Below are 14,807 nucleotides of genomic sequence, written 5' to 3'. Positions count from 1 at the left end.
TGTCGGAGGCGATGCACGTGGCGATGAAGAGAGGCTACGCGACAGAGAGAGGTGTCTGGGGTGGAAAAGGATGGAGAGTCGACGTCGCGTGCGCGGGTTGCTGCCTTTGATGGTCCTCAGCGTGGCGCGCTTCGTCCGTCCGAGTCCAGTGGAGTCGCGTCGTGTCGGTCACAGCGACGCGATAAATAATGGCGATGCCAGGCAGAAGCGGTGATGATGCTGCCGGCGGGCGTGTGGTTGAAGAAAGTGAAGGGAAAAGGGAGCCGCGCGAGAAAGTGCACGACGGAGACAGGGAAAGTCCGAATCGATGGCGCGGCAGCTCCCGCAAGCTTGTCTCCAAAATGAGCGTTGCGCAGTTGAGGACAACAATGCCCGAAAGTACTGAACGTTCAATAAATTAGCCATTCTCGACTGAGCGTTACCCACGACCGAGCAGCACAGCTTTGGACTCATTCACAGTGTCGAAGATTCTTACACGCACTGGCAACCAGGAATGAAATAACAGCGAGACTGCCTCCGGGCAGCAGTCACCACCCATCATGCTCAAAACACCGCCGATGCAGACGGCTACGGCCACCATCGACACGCTGTGTGGTCGCCTGCAGTCCGCGACACTGTTAGAGGACCGTCGAGCTGCGATCCTGGGTCTGAGGAGTTTCGCCAAACAGTTCCCAGCTTCAGTCGCCAGCGGCTCACTCCGAGAACTCATATCGACCTTGAAACGGGATGGACTTGGGGACGACAGCTCGAGGAAGAGCCAGGATGGCGAACAGGCGGAGGGTGGAGATGTGGACACGATTCGTCTCGTCATGGAAACACTGCTCATGCTGTTCAGTCCCGATAGCAACTCGCCCGAGGCCGGCGACGAAATAGCACTCTTCTTAGCTGACGAGTTCTCCATGGTAGGTCGATCGAATGGCATCCGGTGTAGAACGATAGCTAAGGTAGGTACAGCGTCAAGACAATCTATCCATTCTCCTACATCTCCTAGACCCTACGAGCCCGTACGCAGACTACTATTCGCGACTATACGCAGTACAGATTCTGTCAGCAATATGCGCTGCGCGCCCCGATCGGTTGCAGGAGTGCATATTGGCAGCACCACTGGGTGTTTCACGACTAGTCGGCATCCTGGACGACGGAAGAGACGCGGTTCGCAATGCAGGCCTGCTTCTGCTAGTAGACTTGACAAGCGGAGCGAACGAGGAGCTGCGAAAGATCGTTGCCTTCGAAGATGTCTTCAGCAAGACGTTCGCCTTGATACAGCTCGAAGGTGGCCTTGGTGAAGCTGGAATCACAGCACAAGATTGCCTGAGTTTGCTGGCAAACCTCATACGTGGGTCATCTACGAACCAAACCATGTTTCGAGAATCTGGCTGTGTGGCTCAGCTCGTCCAATTACTCCAGCAAGCATTTCCTACTGCAGATGAGCTGCCATTCAATGCCCAGGCACGGGAGAAGGCAGCATGGGGACTACTCATGCTCCTGAGGCTATTTCTTGTGCCCGGAGAAGCCAGCACACCCCAGAATCAAACTGCTTTCTTCCGAGCTGGCATTGCTCAAGTCTTGATCGATCTTGGCTACACGCTGGCGATCCCTGTGCCAGTCCGTTCGTCGGCACTGCGGGCAGCGGCAGCTTTGATCGAAACCAATGCGCCTCTACAAGAACAATTTGCTGCACTTACAGTTGTTACGCCTGACGACGCCGACCACAACGCCACTGAAGAGCAGAAGCAGGGTCAAACGAACGGCACAACGCCAAATGCGCGAGGCAAGAAGAGCGCGAGAGCAAGTCTGGAGAAGCGGCGAAGTTACATCATTGAAGCGCTTTTGAGTACCTCACTGGATGATCGTGACGCGGAAGCAGCTTTGCGTGCAGCGGCTTGTGGTCTCATTCAGGCGTATCTCAGCGGTCATGATCGGGTCAAGGCACATTTTCTGCAGCGCGCCATCAACGGTCATGCTGAGGGTGAAACTACTGCCAACGTGCTCCACACATTGCTACACCCTCCTGAAGGTGACGAAACCGCCGTGGTGCATGCATCCTGGATAGTTCAGGGACTGATTGGTGAGGAGCTGAACGCCAAGACCATGTTCATCTCTGTCTCCGAAGGGAACGAAGAGGAGGGCGAGGATGTGATAAGTATTGTACAGGCTCTTGGATCGCATTTACACGCTGCGCTTCAAACTCCCATCGACACAAAGACGGTCGCAGCATATGCAAGCTTGTTGTCTTCGTTATTGTGGGATTTTGCACCAGGCGTGGATGATTTGCTCGCTGAGGGCTCGAGCCTCCTACAAGGCCTTGTTGCAGTGGTCAAGACACCTGACGACCCCATCATTGCCGGTCTCGCTGCGGTGCTTCTCGGCATTGTATATGAGTTCAGTACTAAGGACTCGCCCATTCCACGCCGTACGCTGGCACCTTTGGTGCAACAAAAGCTCGGCAGGACGAAATATCTGGACGCACTTCTCCAACTTCGGCGAGTGCCAGCCATCAGAGATTTCGATCTAGACCAAGAAACAGATGAAGGCGGTAATGGGATGCTCAGTCATGTCTTCGTCGACCTGTTCACTGTTGAGTATACCCGTCTCCGTAGGGCGATCGACAAAGACCCAGGCGTCGAGGTGTTGCCAGCATCAGCAGCAGAGGCCGGTGTGGATCGCGACGTTCTTGATGAGCTGCGGAAACAGGCTCAAGCAGCCAAAGACGCGCTGGCCGTCGCACAGCAAGAAGCGCTCGATGCCACGGAGAAAGCGGAACAGGATCACATGACTATCAGTAAAGAACTGCAGACTGCGTCATCAGAGATCGAGCGCCTTCGAAAGATCAATCAGGCTATGCAACAAGGTCATGAAAGCGAACTCGAGAAGATTACAAAGCAGCACGAGCAGGACAAGAACACAATCCAGACTCGGCATCAGCACGCCCTGAATAACGCAAAGCAGGAGTCAGACAGGACCCTTCAAGCTAGTCTACGTGAGAGAGAAGCCGCCTCTGCCCAAAAGATTCAGGAGCTCGAGAGGCGAATCGCAGAGCTTGGCAACGAACACCGAAAGGAAGCGAGTGGACACGCGAACGCGAAGCAGCAATTGGAGTCCACAACTGGCAAATTGAATGAGCTCATCAAGCGGGAACGTGATCTTTCTCGCGAGCTCGACGGCCTCAAGCAACAACAAGTAGCGTCGGAGAACAAGCTACGAGTCGCACAAGAGCAAATCAAATTGTCCGAGGGAAAGCTCACGGAAGCCAGAAAGGCCCTCGAAACACGCGACGAAGAACTGAGTAAATACAAAGCAGAAGCAGAAGAGCTCAAGGCTGATCTGGTCGCACGCGATGAGGAGCTCAAGACCGAGCGTTCCGGATTCGCAGAACTGGAGAAGGAACTCGACGAGGCTAAGAAGGCAGCCAGCACCGTATCTGAGGCCCATAGGTCTGAAGTGGATGCCGCCAACACCGCTGCGGATGAGGCTAAAGCAGACGCTGCGAAAGCACAGAGCGAGCTTGAGACAATCAAGCAAGAATTGTCTGAAACAGAACAGAAGCTCACAGATTCGGAAACGAGATCAGTTGCGGCCGAAGAGAAGATCACTGCATTGGAGAAAAAGCTCAAAGATGCAGAGACCAACCAGAAGAAGGCAACAGCATCTGGCAAGGACTCCGACAAGAAGATCGCGGATGCTGAGAAGAAAGCGGCCGATGCTGAGGCGAAAGTCAAGACAACTGAAGACAAGCTCAAAGAGGCGATACAGAAAGCTGTGGCAGCCGAGAAGAAAGCCAAAGAGGCTGAAGAGAAGGCCGCAACTGCTGAGAAGAAAGCCGCTGAAGGTTCAAAGGGCGCGAACAACAAGGCCAATGCGGGCGGTACGAGCAAAGCGGACAAGGACAAAATTGCCAAACTTGAGAAAGATCTTGCAGAGGCCAAGAAGGCCGCCGAACAGGCGAAAAGCGCATCTGGCAAGGCTGACAAGGCCGAGTCTGAGAAGCCCAAGAAACTCGAAAAGGAACTCAAGGAAGCTCAGGAGAGCGCGAAGACCGCTCGGGCCGATCTCGAGAAGGCGAAGGCCGACTCTGAAGACGCAGAGAAGCTTCGAAAAGAACTTGAGCAAGCGCGTGAAGCAGACAAAGATGCCAAAGCAGAGCTCGAGAAACTTCGCAATATCGAGGCTGAGCACTCCAAGGCCAAGGAACAGCTTTCGGCTGCAAAGGACGGGGAGACGAAGGCACAAGCTGAGCTCGCAAAGATCAAGGCCACTATCGCCGAAAGCGAGAAGACTCAGGCAGCTCTCAAGGCAGCTCAAGAGAGCGAGAAGAATGCGAAAGAAGAGCTTGAAAGTATGCTGCTCGTCATGGGCGACATAGAAGCCAAGAGAGATGAGTACAAGGAGAAGATAAAATCCTTGGGTGGCGAAGTGACGGACGAGGAGGAGAGCGATGAGGATGATGACGAGGATGATGATGAGGACGATGATGTAGACTAGGTACATGCGTACGTGAATGTTCAGATAGAACAGTTGCATGCTGCACGTCGTGCCTTCCAGCATACACTGCCATCTCGCTTGTTAAACAAATATTCATTGGAAGTGCATCGAAGATTCGAAGGACATCGCTTGTTAACATCCAGTAAGAACTCTCTGAAAGGACCCGCTCAAAGCTTATCTTGCCTCCTGCATCTTCGCTTGGCTAAACGCGTCTTGTGAACTCTGGCCGTATCCATCGACAACTTGCACTTTGGCATCATTAAAGATGCTATCGCGCACGCTGAGGGCTGGTCAGCGGCAAGCGCCCTTAGCACACCGAACGACGCGATTCTCTCGGCGCTTCAACGGCAATGCACAGCAAGGAGGTCACACGACGTACTTTCAGCAACCCGTTCAGCCGCCTCGAAAATGGCCACGCCGACTCGGACTAGCATTCTGGAGCGCAGGATGTTTTATTGCTGGAACCTACTCGTGGGCGCGACTTTCGATGGGGTCTTTGGATGATCTGGCAGGGATGATCGGCGATGCTGGCGAAGTTATGGAAGACGTCGTAGCTATCGCCGCATTGGAAGCCATTGCTCGAGAAACGCCTCCGATTTCTTTAGAGGAAGCTGATGAGCTGCTCAAATCTCGATCAAGCTTCTCCGTTACTGCAAAGGTGCGCTTCCCACTGCGTTGAGTGCTTTGCCACACTGACATGATTGAAGGCAGTGGCGCATACATGCCAATCGCCGGCAAATATGCCATGCGAGGACACTGGATCGTCAGGCGCTTTCACTCTGTTCAACGACAAGATGAGAGACTGGAATGAGTGGGCCATCTTTGATGGGCACGCGGGCCCACGAACGGCGCAAGTGCTTAAGCAGGTACTTCCGTCTATCGTTGGTGAGCGATTGTGGGAAGCGAATTGCATGACGAGGCCATACGTCCCAAACGACCCTGTCATAGCCAGTACCATCAAGAAGGCCTTTCTGGAGCTCGACAAGGAGATTATGGACGAGGCTGGCAAGCTCGTCCAAACTGGCGGGCCGCTGGCGCAAGTTGTGGCAGTGGGCGCAGCTGCTTTCTCAGGATCCTGCGCACTACTGGCGTTATATGATCCAGCTCGATCGGTGCTTCGTGTGGCGAACGTTGGTGATTCTCGAGCAGTGTTCGGCCGATGGGATGGTACCAAATATATTGTGCAGCCAATGTCTGTCGATCAGACGGGATTCAATCAGGATGAAGTCGCTCGCCTAAAACGGGAGCATCCCGGCGAGGAGAACATTGTCGATCCCAACTCAGGGCGGGTACACGGTATCGCGATCTCTCGAGCTTTTGGCGATGCGAGATGGAAGTGGCCGAACAGCTTGACGAAGTTGGCCCACGACAAGTACTGGGGCCCATCTCCACGTCCTAATGGCATGATCAAAACGCCACCATACCTCACAGCTGAGCCTGAAATCATGGAGACGAAGGTGAGAACTGACGGCGAACACCCAGACTTCCTCATCATGGCTAGCGATGGCCTGTGGGATCAGATGTCGTCTGAGGATGCCGTGACCTGCGTACAGATGTGGCTGGAAAAGAACAGGCCATCTGCGTTTCTCGAGCAGAGGGACGAAGAGGTCACCTCGTGGAAGGATTTTCTGCGTAAGCAACCTGCTCCGACTCGCGCGCCCAGCTTTACTAGTGCTGAGGATCTGGCCAACGACGAGGACACCTACTTCGATGAGAACGAAGGTTGCTTGAAATGGCGCGTTTCCCCAAAGCATTTTGTCAACGAGGATGAAAATTGTGGTATTCATTTGGTCAAGAATGCACTAGGCGGCAAACGAAGGGACCTTTTTACAGGTGTGATGAGCGTCCAGACACCACTCGCACGATATGTGCGAGACGACATTACCGTGCATGTTATTTTCTTTGGTCAGGACACGGAGCCTATACTCCAGAAAAAGTAAGCCAAGGCACCGCAACTGTTGACTTATAGCCGCTGATGGAAATGACAGCCCCATGCCTGCGAGCGGACTACGCGCGAGCGCTAGTGCTAGTGCAAGTGCGAGTGGTGGCATGTCCACGAGATAGAGCATTGGATACGGCTGATGGCGGCTTTATGGACACATTGTGACAAAATTCTGCTGCAATTGCCGAGTTCTGGAGTCAGTCAGTTTGTACAAACCAGGTTGCAGCAGTGATCGGCTGACGCTTCCCAGATTCCTGCCACGAGCTGGTTTTGCAGCCCTTTTGGGCAGAAGCACTTGAACATACGCTGCCAAACCCGACTGAGCAAACGGCATCGAAATCCTCAAGTCTTGTGGCAGCACATTGCCGGGACCACAATTGGCGAATGTGGAGGGACTATTGTTTCAACTTGGCAGGCACGGCAGGTCGAAAGATTTCCCCTCATTCGAATATATCGACCCCTGCTCTGCGTGGGCGCAGGTCCCGATATATGGGGAGAGTGGCAGCTGATTGGTGGAACTAACTCGTCTGGGGGCTAGATCTTGCTGACTTCATGGGCACGTCGGCTCGGTCTTTTGTGTAACGAAGCGAGATCAAATATAAGAAATAGTCTTCGCCTGAAGTATTGGAGGGTGCCGTTGTCGATCAACATGAGGGTTCCAAATTTTCTGCTCGCCGCCTTGTCGGCAACAACAGCTGTATCGGCCGCAGCGCCAAAGCGGCCGTACTTTTACAAAGGCCATGATCTGTCATCGCTGAAGATTCTTGAAGAGGGCGGCGCCGTATACAAGGACACTGCTCGAGGCAATGCAACCAGGCCAGCAGAGGATATCCTTGGAGATGGTGGCATGAATACCGTTCGGTTACGGCTCTGGGTGGACCCAACAGTGCCATTCGATGGAGGATGTACGAATATCGACCGCGGCAAGATGAAAACGATACTGATTCTTCCCAGACTACCAATCCTACGATCTCGAATACGTCCTATCAATCGCCAAGCGTTTCCACAAAAAGGGCTACAAAATCTACCTCGACTACCATTTCTCCGACTACTGGGCAGACCCACAGAAGCAATGGCAACCTGTCGCTTGGCCAACAACTCTCAAGCCTCTCGCAAAGACACTCCGTGGCTACGTCTCTGAGAGTCTCCAAGCTTTCCACAAAGCTGGCGTCGATTTGGCATTGGTCAGTCTTGGCAACGAAATCCGCAATGGTATGATCTGGCCTTTGGGCAGAGTGAGTGTGACTGTCGAGCCTGAATCTGCTCGTATTGCCAATTTCACTGGCCTTGCGACACTTTACAAAGCTGCGCGAAATGGCGTCGATGATGCTGTTAAAGCTGGACTGCGGAAGCCACAAGTCATGATTCATATCGACAATGGCTACGATCTTTCGCTACAGCAACGCTGGTTTGGTGCTCTTGTGGGTACTGGCATTGTCAAGACTTCAGACTGGGATATCTTCGGGTTCAGTATCTATCCCTTCTATGGCACTTCTGCGACCTTGGCAAACTTGAAGACAACTGTGAACTGGGTCGCCAATAAGTATAAGAAGCCCATTCAAGTCGTGGAAACGGACTGGCCAGCGATTTGTACAGGAGAAGGCGTACCGACGCTCAGCGAGCCTAGCATTCCTGCTAGTGTTGAAGGCCAGCTCGAGTGGGTTGGGAAGGTCATTGATGTCGTCAAGGAGTAAGTGTATCCATTCAAAAATGTGAGAGTGTGATGAATGCTAATGTAAAGCAGGATCCCGAGAGGTCTCGGGCAGGGTGTTCATTACTGGGAGCCTGCGTGGTTGAACAATACTGGTCTTGGCAGTGCCTGTCAGGATGCCATCTTGTTCGATGCTGATTGGAGCACGTTCCCGAACGTGACGGCGTATAGCAGAGAGAGCGTCAATATGTTCAAAGGGGTGTAAAGATTCGAGAGACAGGTATGCTGCAGAAACTCACTGCGATTGCCCATCAGTCTAGCTAGGTATATTGTGCAACATGAGATCCCGCAAAAGAAAACACATACAGTGCAATGAATTCGAGAGCTCCACATTTCACTCAAGCCTGTCATGAACTGCAGTTATCTTGACAGGGGAGCTATTGAACAGCAGCAGATTTGCGTCGCACCTAGCGCGGTACCAGGTACGTCTAGCGGGTCTCGATTTCGCCGTCTTTCACAATGCTGAGACTAAAGAAACTTTTGTTGGGGAAACCGCGATTTTGAGTAGCGTAGAAATGCAAAAAGATCTATATTCTTGTCCTTTAGATCGACCCCGTACGCTACACATATGTATTCCATCGTTCTCCTGCTATTGACGAGCCCTCTACTTTCGTTTAGCCCTCCGGCCCTTCCCCTTCTCAGGCTGTGGCTTGAGCTGATTCTGCGGAGGCTTCGATTCAGAATTCGCAGGCTGTGATGTCGAGGTATCGTTGACTGCAGTCTCTTCAGTGCTTGCTGCCTGTTGTGGGTAAGTCTGTAGCCTCTGTCGTTTGTTCGCTGTTGGACGATCGACAATGTCCTCGAATTTGGTCGCAGCGCTTGTGCTGAAGCGCAGAATGACCAACCTAGAAGGTGCCGCATTGTCATTGTTGGATCTCCGCGAAGAGTCGTACCCATCGGCACGAGCATTACTGGTGGAGGAGGTGCCATCAGCAGAAGATGCGGCGGCCCGAGGAAGCGCTTCCGATCTCATGCGCACAAGGGCGCCATTGTTCTTCCTTGGTGGTGCTTGTTGTGCAGTTCGCTCAAATTGCTCAGAGTTCTCCGCTGGCCTTCGTCGTTTTCGCTTTTCGGGGCCGTAGCTTTCTGCGATTTTGCTGATTGCAGGATTTGATGATGGATCTAAGGCCTTTTCTGGTCCGTCATTCTGTGGCCCACCATGCCCGGTATGAAGTGCAGGTTCAGAAGTGTGCACTTTCGGGGCAATTTTCTGGTCCTCTGCATCCACCACAGGATCAGCATCCTTCGAGGCTTTCTTTGCACGCAGCTGGGTAATCGCCTCCTTGCATGCGACGCTGACCTTGGTCTCGCGTCTGAGCTCTGAGTATGACTCTGCGAAAGTGAGACCGAAGCCGAAAATATCCGTGGTCTTGGTAGGCAGCATTTGGGACCTCCTCTTGATAGCCAGTGTGACCATGTCTCGAGATCCCGCTTTCGTTTCGATGGTAACAATGCTCCGCGTCCACCTGAAAGGATCCAGTTGTTGCTCAAGCGGATCGTCTGCCAGCCATCCATCGTTCTCGTCAGTCAGAAGTCTGAAAACTTCTTTCAGCGCTCGTCTGGTGTATCGATTCTGTTCACCAACCAGTGGCTCATCATCCTCGGTACAGGGGACGACTGTATTGTCGCAGATGGTTAGAACACGGTCCCTCAAAAGGCGTTGGACTTTATGCCTCAAAAGATCAGTAGCTTGTGTCGGTGAGATGCCATTCTGAGGTTTGATTGCAAACGCCTTTGATAAAGCGTTCTTGTCTCGACTGACTTGCTGATCGAAAATTTGTAAGACAGCATCCTTCTCCTCACGGCTGGAAAGCGGATAGTTGATGCCATTGGTGACGAAACATGCGCCGAAATGCGTCATGCCTTCAATCGCAGAGAACCTGAGATCTAGATCTCGTAGAGGTCGCTTGCTTGAGCTGTGTTGCATGCCCTTGCGCTGCATGGCCTCGGCTTGCATACCCTCGAAGTCGGCCTCGGTGAACAAATAGCCACCTTTGTTGACAACTTTACCGCCAATGGTAAAGTTTTCGTGCCGCAGCATGTACTTGGCCGCATACTCCTCAGGCAATATTCGAAGAGCCTCTGACCGTCCGAGTTTGATGAGATCGGTTCTGCTCAAGTTCTCCTGGCTGGGGTCGATGGCTTCGGATGGTCGGCGACGTTGCGGTAGGGTTGCGAAGTTGCTCGAGTGATATTTCTTGTTCATGAAACTGCTTCTGGGCAGCGCTTCACCATTGAAATATTCTGGCTCACTGAAATACTTGGGTGTAGGGAACAATTCGCTAAGTGATTTGCGAGCATCTTCGTCGCTTCTTAGGTGCTTTTTCGGTGCAGCACCCGTAGTGCTTCGAGTTTGCGAGGAGAGCGACAATGTTGAGAGGTTCGTTGAGAGAGACTTGCCCGCTTGTGGTACCGACATGACCACAGCAGAAATTCCCGGAAAAGGCAATTCGTGATCCGCCATGTCGGTAGCATGAGATTGTTGCAAGTTGGATGCCATGTTGTAGTGTGGTGTTTCGATGAGCTTGATACTCCTGAGAAAATCTGTATTGTTGTAAGGTGAGGCGAGTCGTTCTGGGAATGATTTTCGAGGTCGGGGGTTTGTTGTGACAAGTTTGAAGCTCGCGGAGGTCTGCTTTTGATGTTTGGACGCAGTTCGTGACAGTCACGCGCGCGCGTGAAGTGCACATCAGAAAGTCACGCCCGCACAATCCCTGTGTCTGCCGACGGTTCACCATAGTATCGTGCTAGCAGATCTTACCGGCCGGGCACGCGTCCAGGACAATGACATTCTTGGAGGCCCTCAAAATCGAAGTGACAGCATCGGAAAGTAGTGGCGAGTCACTCGAAGACTCGTCCGAGGGTTGTATGTCGAATCCATAGCTATATGTGTCGTTAGAGTCCTTTGAAACCGGTGAGGTGCAGAAGATGATGTGTATATGTTGGAGCAATTGGATATATGCAGTGATGACCGGGAGTGATATAATTGGCACGATTGCCACAACGCAACCACACAGCCATAGAGAGCTTTCAGATTCGGGCAGAGGTAATTGTCAAGTCAGCTCGAGGGACAGGAGAATCAAGCTTGTTCAATAGTCCTGCTTGTACGAGAACCTTTCCAATTTGGCGTGTCGGCAGCTTCGACATCATGGCTTCAGAAAGCCCATTGTGAAGTTTTCGGTGTGTTGAAGGCCTTTTCGCCCAGGCTTGATCTTCTGCGGCTGTTTGTGGGCGGCGTCCAGGCTCTCGGCGACTAGCAGGACTGGTAATGTGAACACAGGCATTGTGCGATTTATCGGGGACAAGATGTTTTGCGTTTCTTGAGTATATGTGGTCCCAGAGTAATTTTCGAAGGGGCAGTGTCAGCTCAAATACTTTGTCTAAACTTTGTCTGGCTCCTAAGCACCAGGTGAGGTCAGCCCAGGAGGCAGCGGACAGGTGCAGGATGCATTTGGGCAAATGGGGACGCAAGCTCCCGTTCGTCGCAAGCAAGTCTGCTGCGTGCGTTTACTGTGGCTTTGCTCATCTATAATGCTGTCTTACACATATGTCAATGCTGAAAGACAGCATGGTGGGTACGTGGGCAGAAATCACAGATCTGGACGTGCTTTCTTCGTCCGGTATCCTACGGCTTCGTGCCGGACAGGGAGTAGCTCTACATCACGGTAGAGATGCATGATCACAGAGTGAAAGTGTAGAAAAGGAACAAAAAGTAGAACAATGGGTAGTTGAAAGAAAGAAGTACGCGAGATGAAGTGAGAGCCCCCCTGTCGTCTCATGACGTAATTTGTTTTGGCAAACAACGTTGCAACCTGAATTGTCTCTCGCCTTCTTGCGCCACTCACGTCTAGTTCTCGAACATTTGTGGCATTTCTGGCTGCTGTTGCAGGCTCATCATCTCGAACAGAAGCATTCAAGGTCCCCATTTCCCAAGTTTTCGCGATGTCCGGTAAAGAGGCGAACAAACGCGAAGCCCGCTCGGGAATGCAAGTCGTTTGGAATTTGACCCTTTCTAGAGGCTGCGAGTATACCGTGCTCTTGAAGTTTGCAGTGTGGTGAAGGAATGAGAAGAAGCCAGCATGGCAAGCATGATTGTACAGGGCTGCGGCCTGAGAAGCTATTTCTGGCGTACACTAACGGACAATACTTATTGATCTGTGAGACCCTAAGCGGAGACAATCACTTCACAATAACGCTGGCACGGGCTTTCCCGCTCCCATCGCGCTCTCTATACGCTCCCAATTGATGCATTATCCTCTTGTTTCGTTTCACTACACACACTGACATATCTCACACGATTTCAACACTTTCGTGCAGCCTTCAATCCGCCGTCCTTCCCGATCATGGCTCAGCAGTGCAAGTACTGCTCGAAGAGGTTTGCTCACGGACCAGCTCGTCGCTCGCATGAGCGAGCACATGAGGTGCGTAGCAACTTCAGGACCGACACGTAAGTTGTATCAGCTCATGAAACCCACTGCGGCACTTCTGACTCAAACTGCAGTCTCTTTACCAACAGGAGTTCGCGCGCCGGAGTTTCGTCGCCAGTGGCTGGTTCAGAAGCGACACCTACTACACCGAAGCAAAAAGGTGTTACTGTAAGCCACCACTCTGGCGTACCGGTGACGCCAGCTGGCGAACCAGCTGGGAGCGCTCGCATAGCGAAACACCACACTCGGTATGCTGTCAAGATCATGGAAGGTGTTTACTACGGACTCCCCGCGACCTTGCCCGCCAGGACCCCAGAAAGAATCGAATCGATAATCAAAATCACGAAAATCAGCTTCAGCGTCAATCGGCGCACAATCAATTACTGCACCTTGCGAGAAGGTTACACGATCATCTTCGAATCAGAAATTGGTGAGCATGGTTCATGGGTGCTGTCAGCTCCTGGAGATATCAGTAAGTGCACACGTGTTTCGGAGCCCCCTCTCTATCGAATGACCGATTTCAAGTACGGAGCTTTGCACAAACCAGACGGCGCGGGCGGAACAGGGGGAATCAGAGCGACCTACCCATATAATCGCGCACAGCAGCGACAGCAGAATATGGTCCTGCACGGCACTGGAGGTGCAATGCCTCAAACGAGTGAGTGGAATCCTGCTGGGCAACAGCCCACCATCTCTGCTCATGGTAAGTTGGACGATGGAAGTGACAGCACAGATCGCATCCTGTGGAACCTCGCGACCTTGTTGGAGCAGCATGAGCATATGAAAGAGGAAGACGAACAGCGTCAACGGAAAAGCAGGGAAGCGCCGCTACGACACCATCGAAATGTGTGAGCGCAAGAGTAGATGCTCATAGGCTGCTGATACTTCGTCAGCCGAGCCAGGAAAAAAGAGGTAAGAAACGGATGTTTGTGAGCAAGACTTTCCAGCAACATTCATTGCAACAATACTTCGACATGGATATCGCTCCATTTCCGTACAATCCACTGAGGCACCCCTCGTTTACATCCACCCTCGTAGTACCGAGTAGCCTTGGCGAATCCTGCCGACCCACTGCGGCTGAGCTCGAAGCTACACATGTTCACAACTGACCTTCAATAAACCCTAACTTCGAGGTCCTTACACATTGTTGACCCTCCACCTGTAGTACAATTAGAGAGACACCATGAACCACCTCAAGCAGAAATCTCACCAAGCGCCAAGCGGAGTCAAGTACAACTACTATACATCCCCAGCTCAAGACAACAAACCAACAATTCTCCTGTGCCACGGCTGTCCAGATTCCTCAGACCTCTGGGCGGACCTGACCCGAGACTATCTCGTACCCAACGGCTTCGGCGTACTCGTGCCTGATCTCATCGGCTATGGCCTCTCAGACAAACCCGACGACATCAACCTCTATGCTCTAGACTCCATCTGCAAAGACATAATCTCCATCCTCGACGCCGAGAAACTAGAAAAAGTAGTAACACTCGGCCACGACTTCGGAGCATTTGTGTCCAGCAAATTGATCACATACCACCCAGACCGCATCTCTGGCCTGATCACCCTCGGAACAGCTCACGCTCCTCCTTCGCCCGAGCCATTTGATTTCGAGAAAATTCGCCAAATGCAGGAGCAGTATCTGGGATATTGCTCAGGCTGGTATTTCCCACTCTTCACATCTGATAAAGGTTACGAATTGATGGATGCGCATGTGGATAGGATGTTCACTGCTTTGCACGGAGGTGGAGAAAGGATGAAACAGGTTTGCTGTTATCCTAATGCCTTCGAAAACTGGTTGAAAGATGGAAGTGATGGTACAGAGGCTGTTCTTCCATATGCTCAGAGCGGAGAGTTTCGCAAGCAGTGGATTGGCAGACTTGAGAGGGACGGATTTCGCGCGCCGATGTTGTGGTATAAGGGAGTTGTCAAAAGTTTGACGCTACAGCGAGACCAGCAGGCATTGGAGGCTGGCAATCACGTTGTGAAAGTACCGTACTTGTTTATTGCAGCTTTGAAGGATCCGCTTGCGCCGGCTGTCGCGATCGAAGGTCTGAAGGCACAAGGTCTTTTACCAGAGGTGACTGTGAAGGAAGTACAAGCAAGTCATTGGCTGATGCTCGAGAAGCCACAAGAGACTGGTGAAGCAATTGTGAGTTGGCTGAAAGAGAGGTACTGAAACTAGATCGAATGAGAGAATTATAATGCTCTCGATCTCTAAATAGTCATTGACGCTCGCGACCTT

General features: G+C 52.2%; 6 protein-coding genes across 6 annotated transcripts; 5 read left to right on the top strand and 1 right to left on the bottom strand.

The window, feature by feature from the left end:
* Window positions 1-539: 539 nt before the first annotated feature.
* RHO25_008926 (uncharacterized protein) lies at window positions 540-4,482 on the top strand (the record flags this gene model as incomplete). Its single annotated transcript, XM_023604729.2, has 2 exons — window positions 540-902; window positions 955-4,482. 2 exons carry the CDS (start codon window positions 540-542, stop codon window positions 4,480-4,482), a joined length of 3,891 nt encoding a protein of 1,296 aa, XP_023460344.1.
* A 265-nt stretch (window positions 4,483-4,747) lies between these two features.
* RHO25_008925 (uncharacterized protein) lies at window positions 4,748-6,546 on the top strand (the record flags this gene model as incomplete). The annotated part of the gene is made up of 3 exons (XM_023604728.2): window positions 4,748-5,140; window positions 5,190-6,418; window positions 6,471-6,546. The coding sequence occupies 3 exons, from the start codon at window positions 4,748-4,750 to the stop codon at window positions 6,544-6,546; spliced, it is 1,698 nt and encodes a 565-aa protein (XP_023460624.1).
* A 527-nt stretch (window positions 6,547-7,073) lies between these two features.
* On the top strand, window positions 7,074-8,340 carry RHO25_008924 (uncharacterized protein; the record flags this gene model as incomplete). Its single annotated transcript, XM_023604727.2, has 3 exons — window positions 7,074-7,329; window positions 7,379-8,114; window positions 8,169-8,340. The coding sequence occupies 3 exons, from the start codon at window positions 7,074-7,076 to the stop codon at window positions 8,338-8,340; spliced, it is 1,164 nt and encodes a 387-aa protein (XP_023460625.1).
* Window positions 8,341-8,739: 399 nt separating this feature from the next.
* Window positions 8,740-10,635, bottom strand: RHO25_008923 (uncharacterized protein; the record flags this gene model as incomplete). The annotated part of the gene is made up of 1 exon (XM_023604726.1): window positions 8,740-10,635. One exon carries the CDS (start codon window positions 10,633-10,635, stop codon window positions 8,740-8,742), a length of 1,896 nt encoding a protein of 631 aa, XP_023460618.1.
* Window positions 10,636-12,478: 1,843 nt separating this feature from the next.
* RHO25_008922 (uncharacterized protein) lies at window positions 12,479-13,414 on the top strand (the record flags this gene model as incomplete). The annotated part of the gene is made up of 2 exons (XM_065603116.1): window positions 12,479-12,582; window positions 12,637-13,414. 2 exons carry the CDS (start codon window positions 12,479-12,481, stop codon window positions 13,412-13,414), a joined length of 882 nt encoding a protein of 293 aa, XP_065459188.1.
* A 331-nt stretch (window positions 13,415-13,745) lies between these two features.
* On the top strand, window positions 13,746-14,741 carry RHO25_008921 (uncharacterized protein; the record flags this gene model as incomplete). Its single annotated transcript, XM_023604725.2, has 1 exon — window positions 13,746-14,741. The coding sequence occupies one exon, from the start codon at window positions 13,746-13,748 to the stop codon at window positions 14,739-14,741; it is 996 nt and encodes a 331-aa protein (XP_023460619.1).
* Window positions 14,742-14,807: the final 66 nt, after the last annotated feature.

Source organism: Cercospora beticola, chromosome 5, assembly GCF_033473495.1.
Source record: "Cercospora beticola chromosome 5, complete sequence".
NCBI classification, from domain to species: Eukaryota; Fungi; Ascomycota; class Dothideomycetes; order Mycosphaerellales; family Mycosphaerellaceae; genus Cercospora; species Cercospora beticola.
Note: the sequence above shows the minus strand (reverse complement) of the source record. Positions and strands in the feature narration are given on the sequence as shown.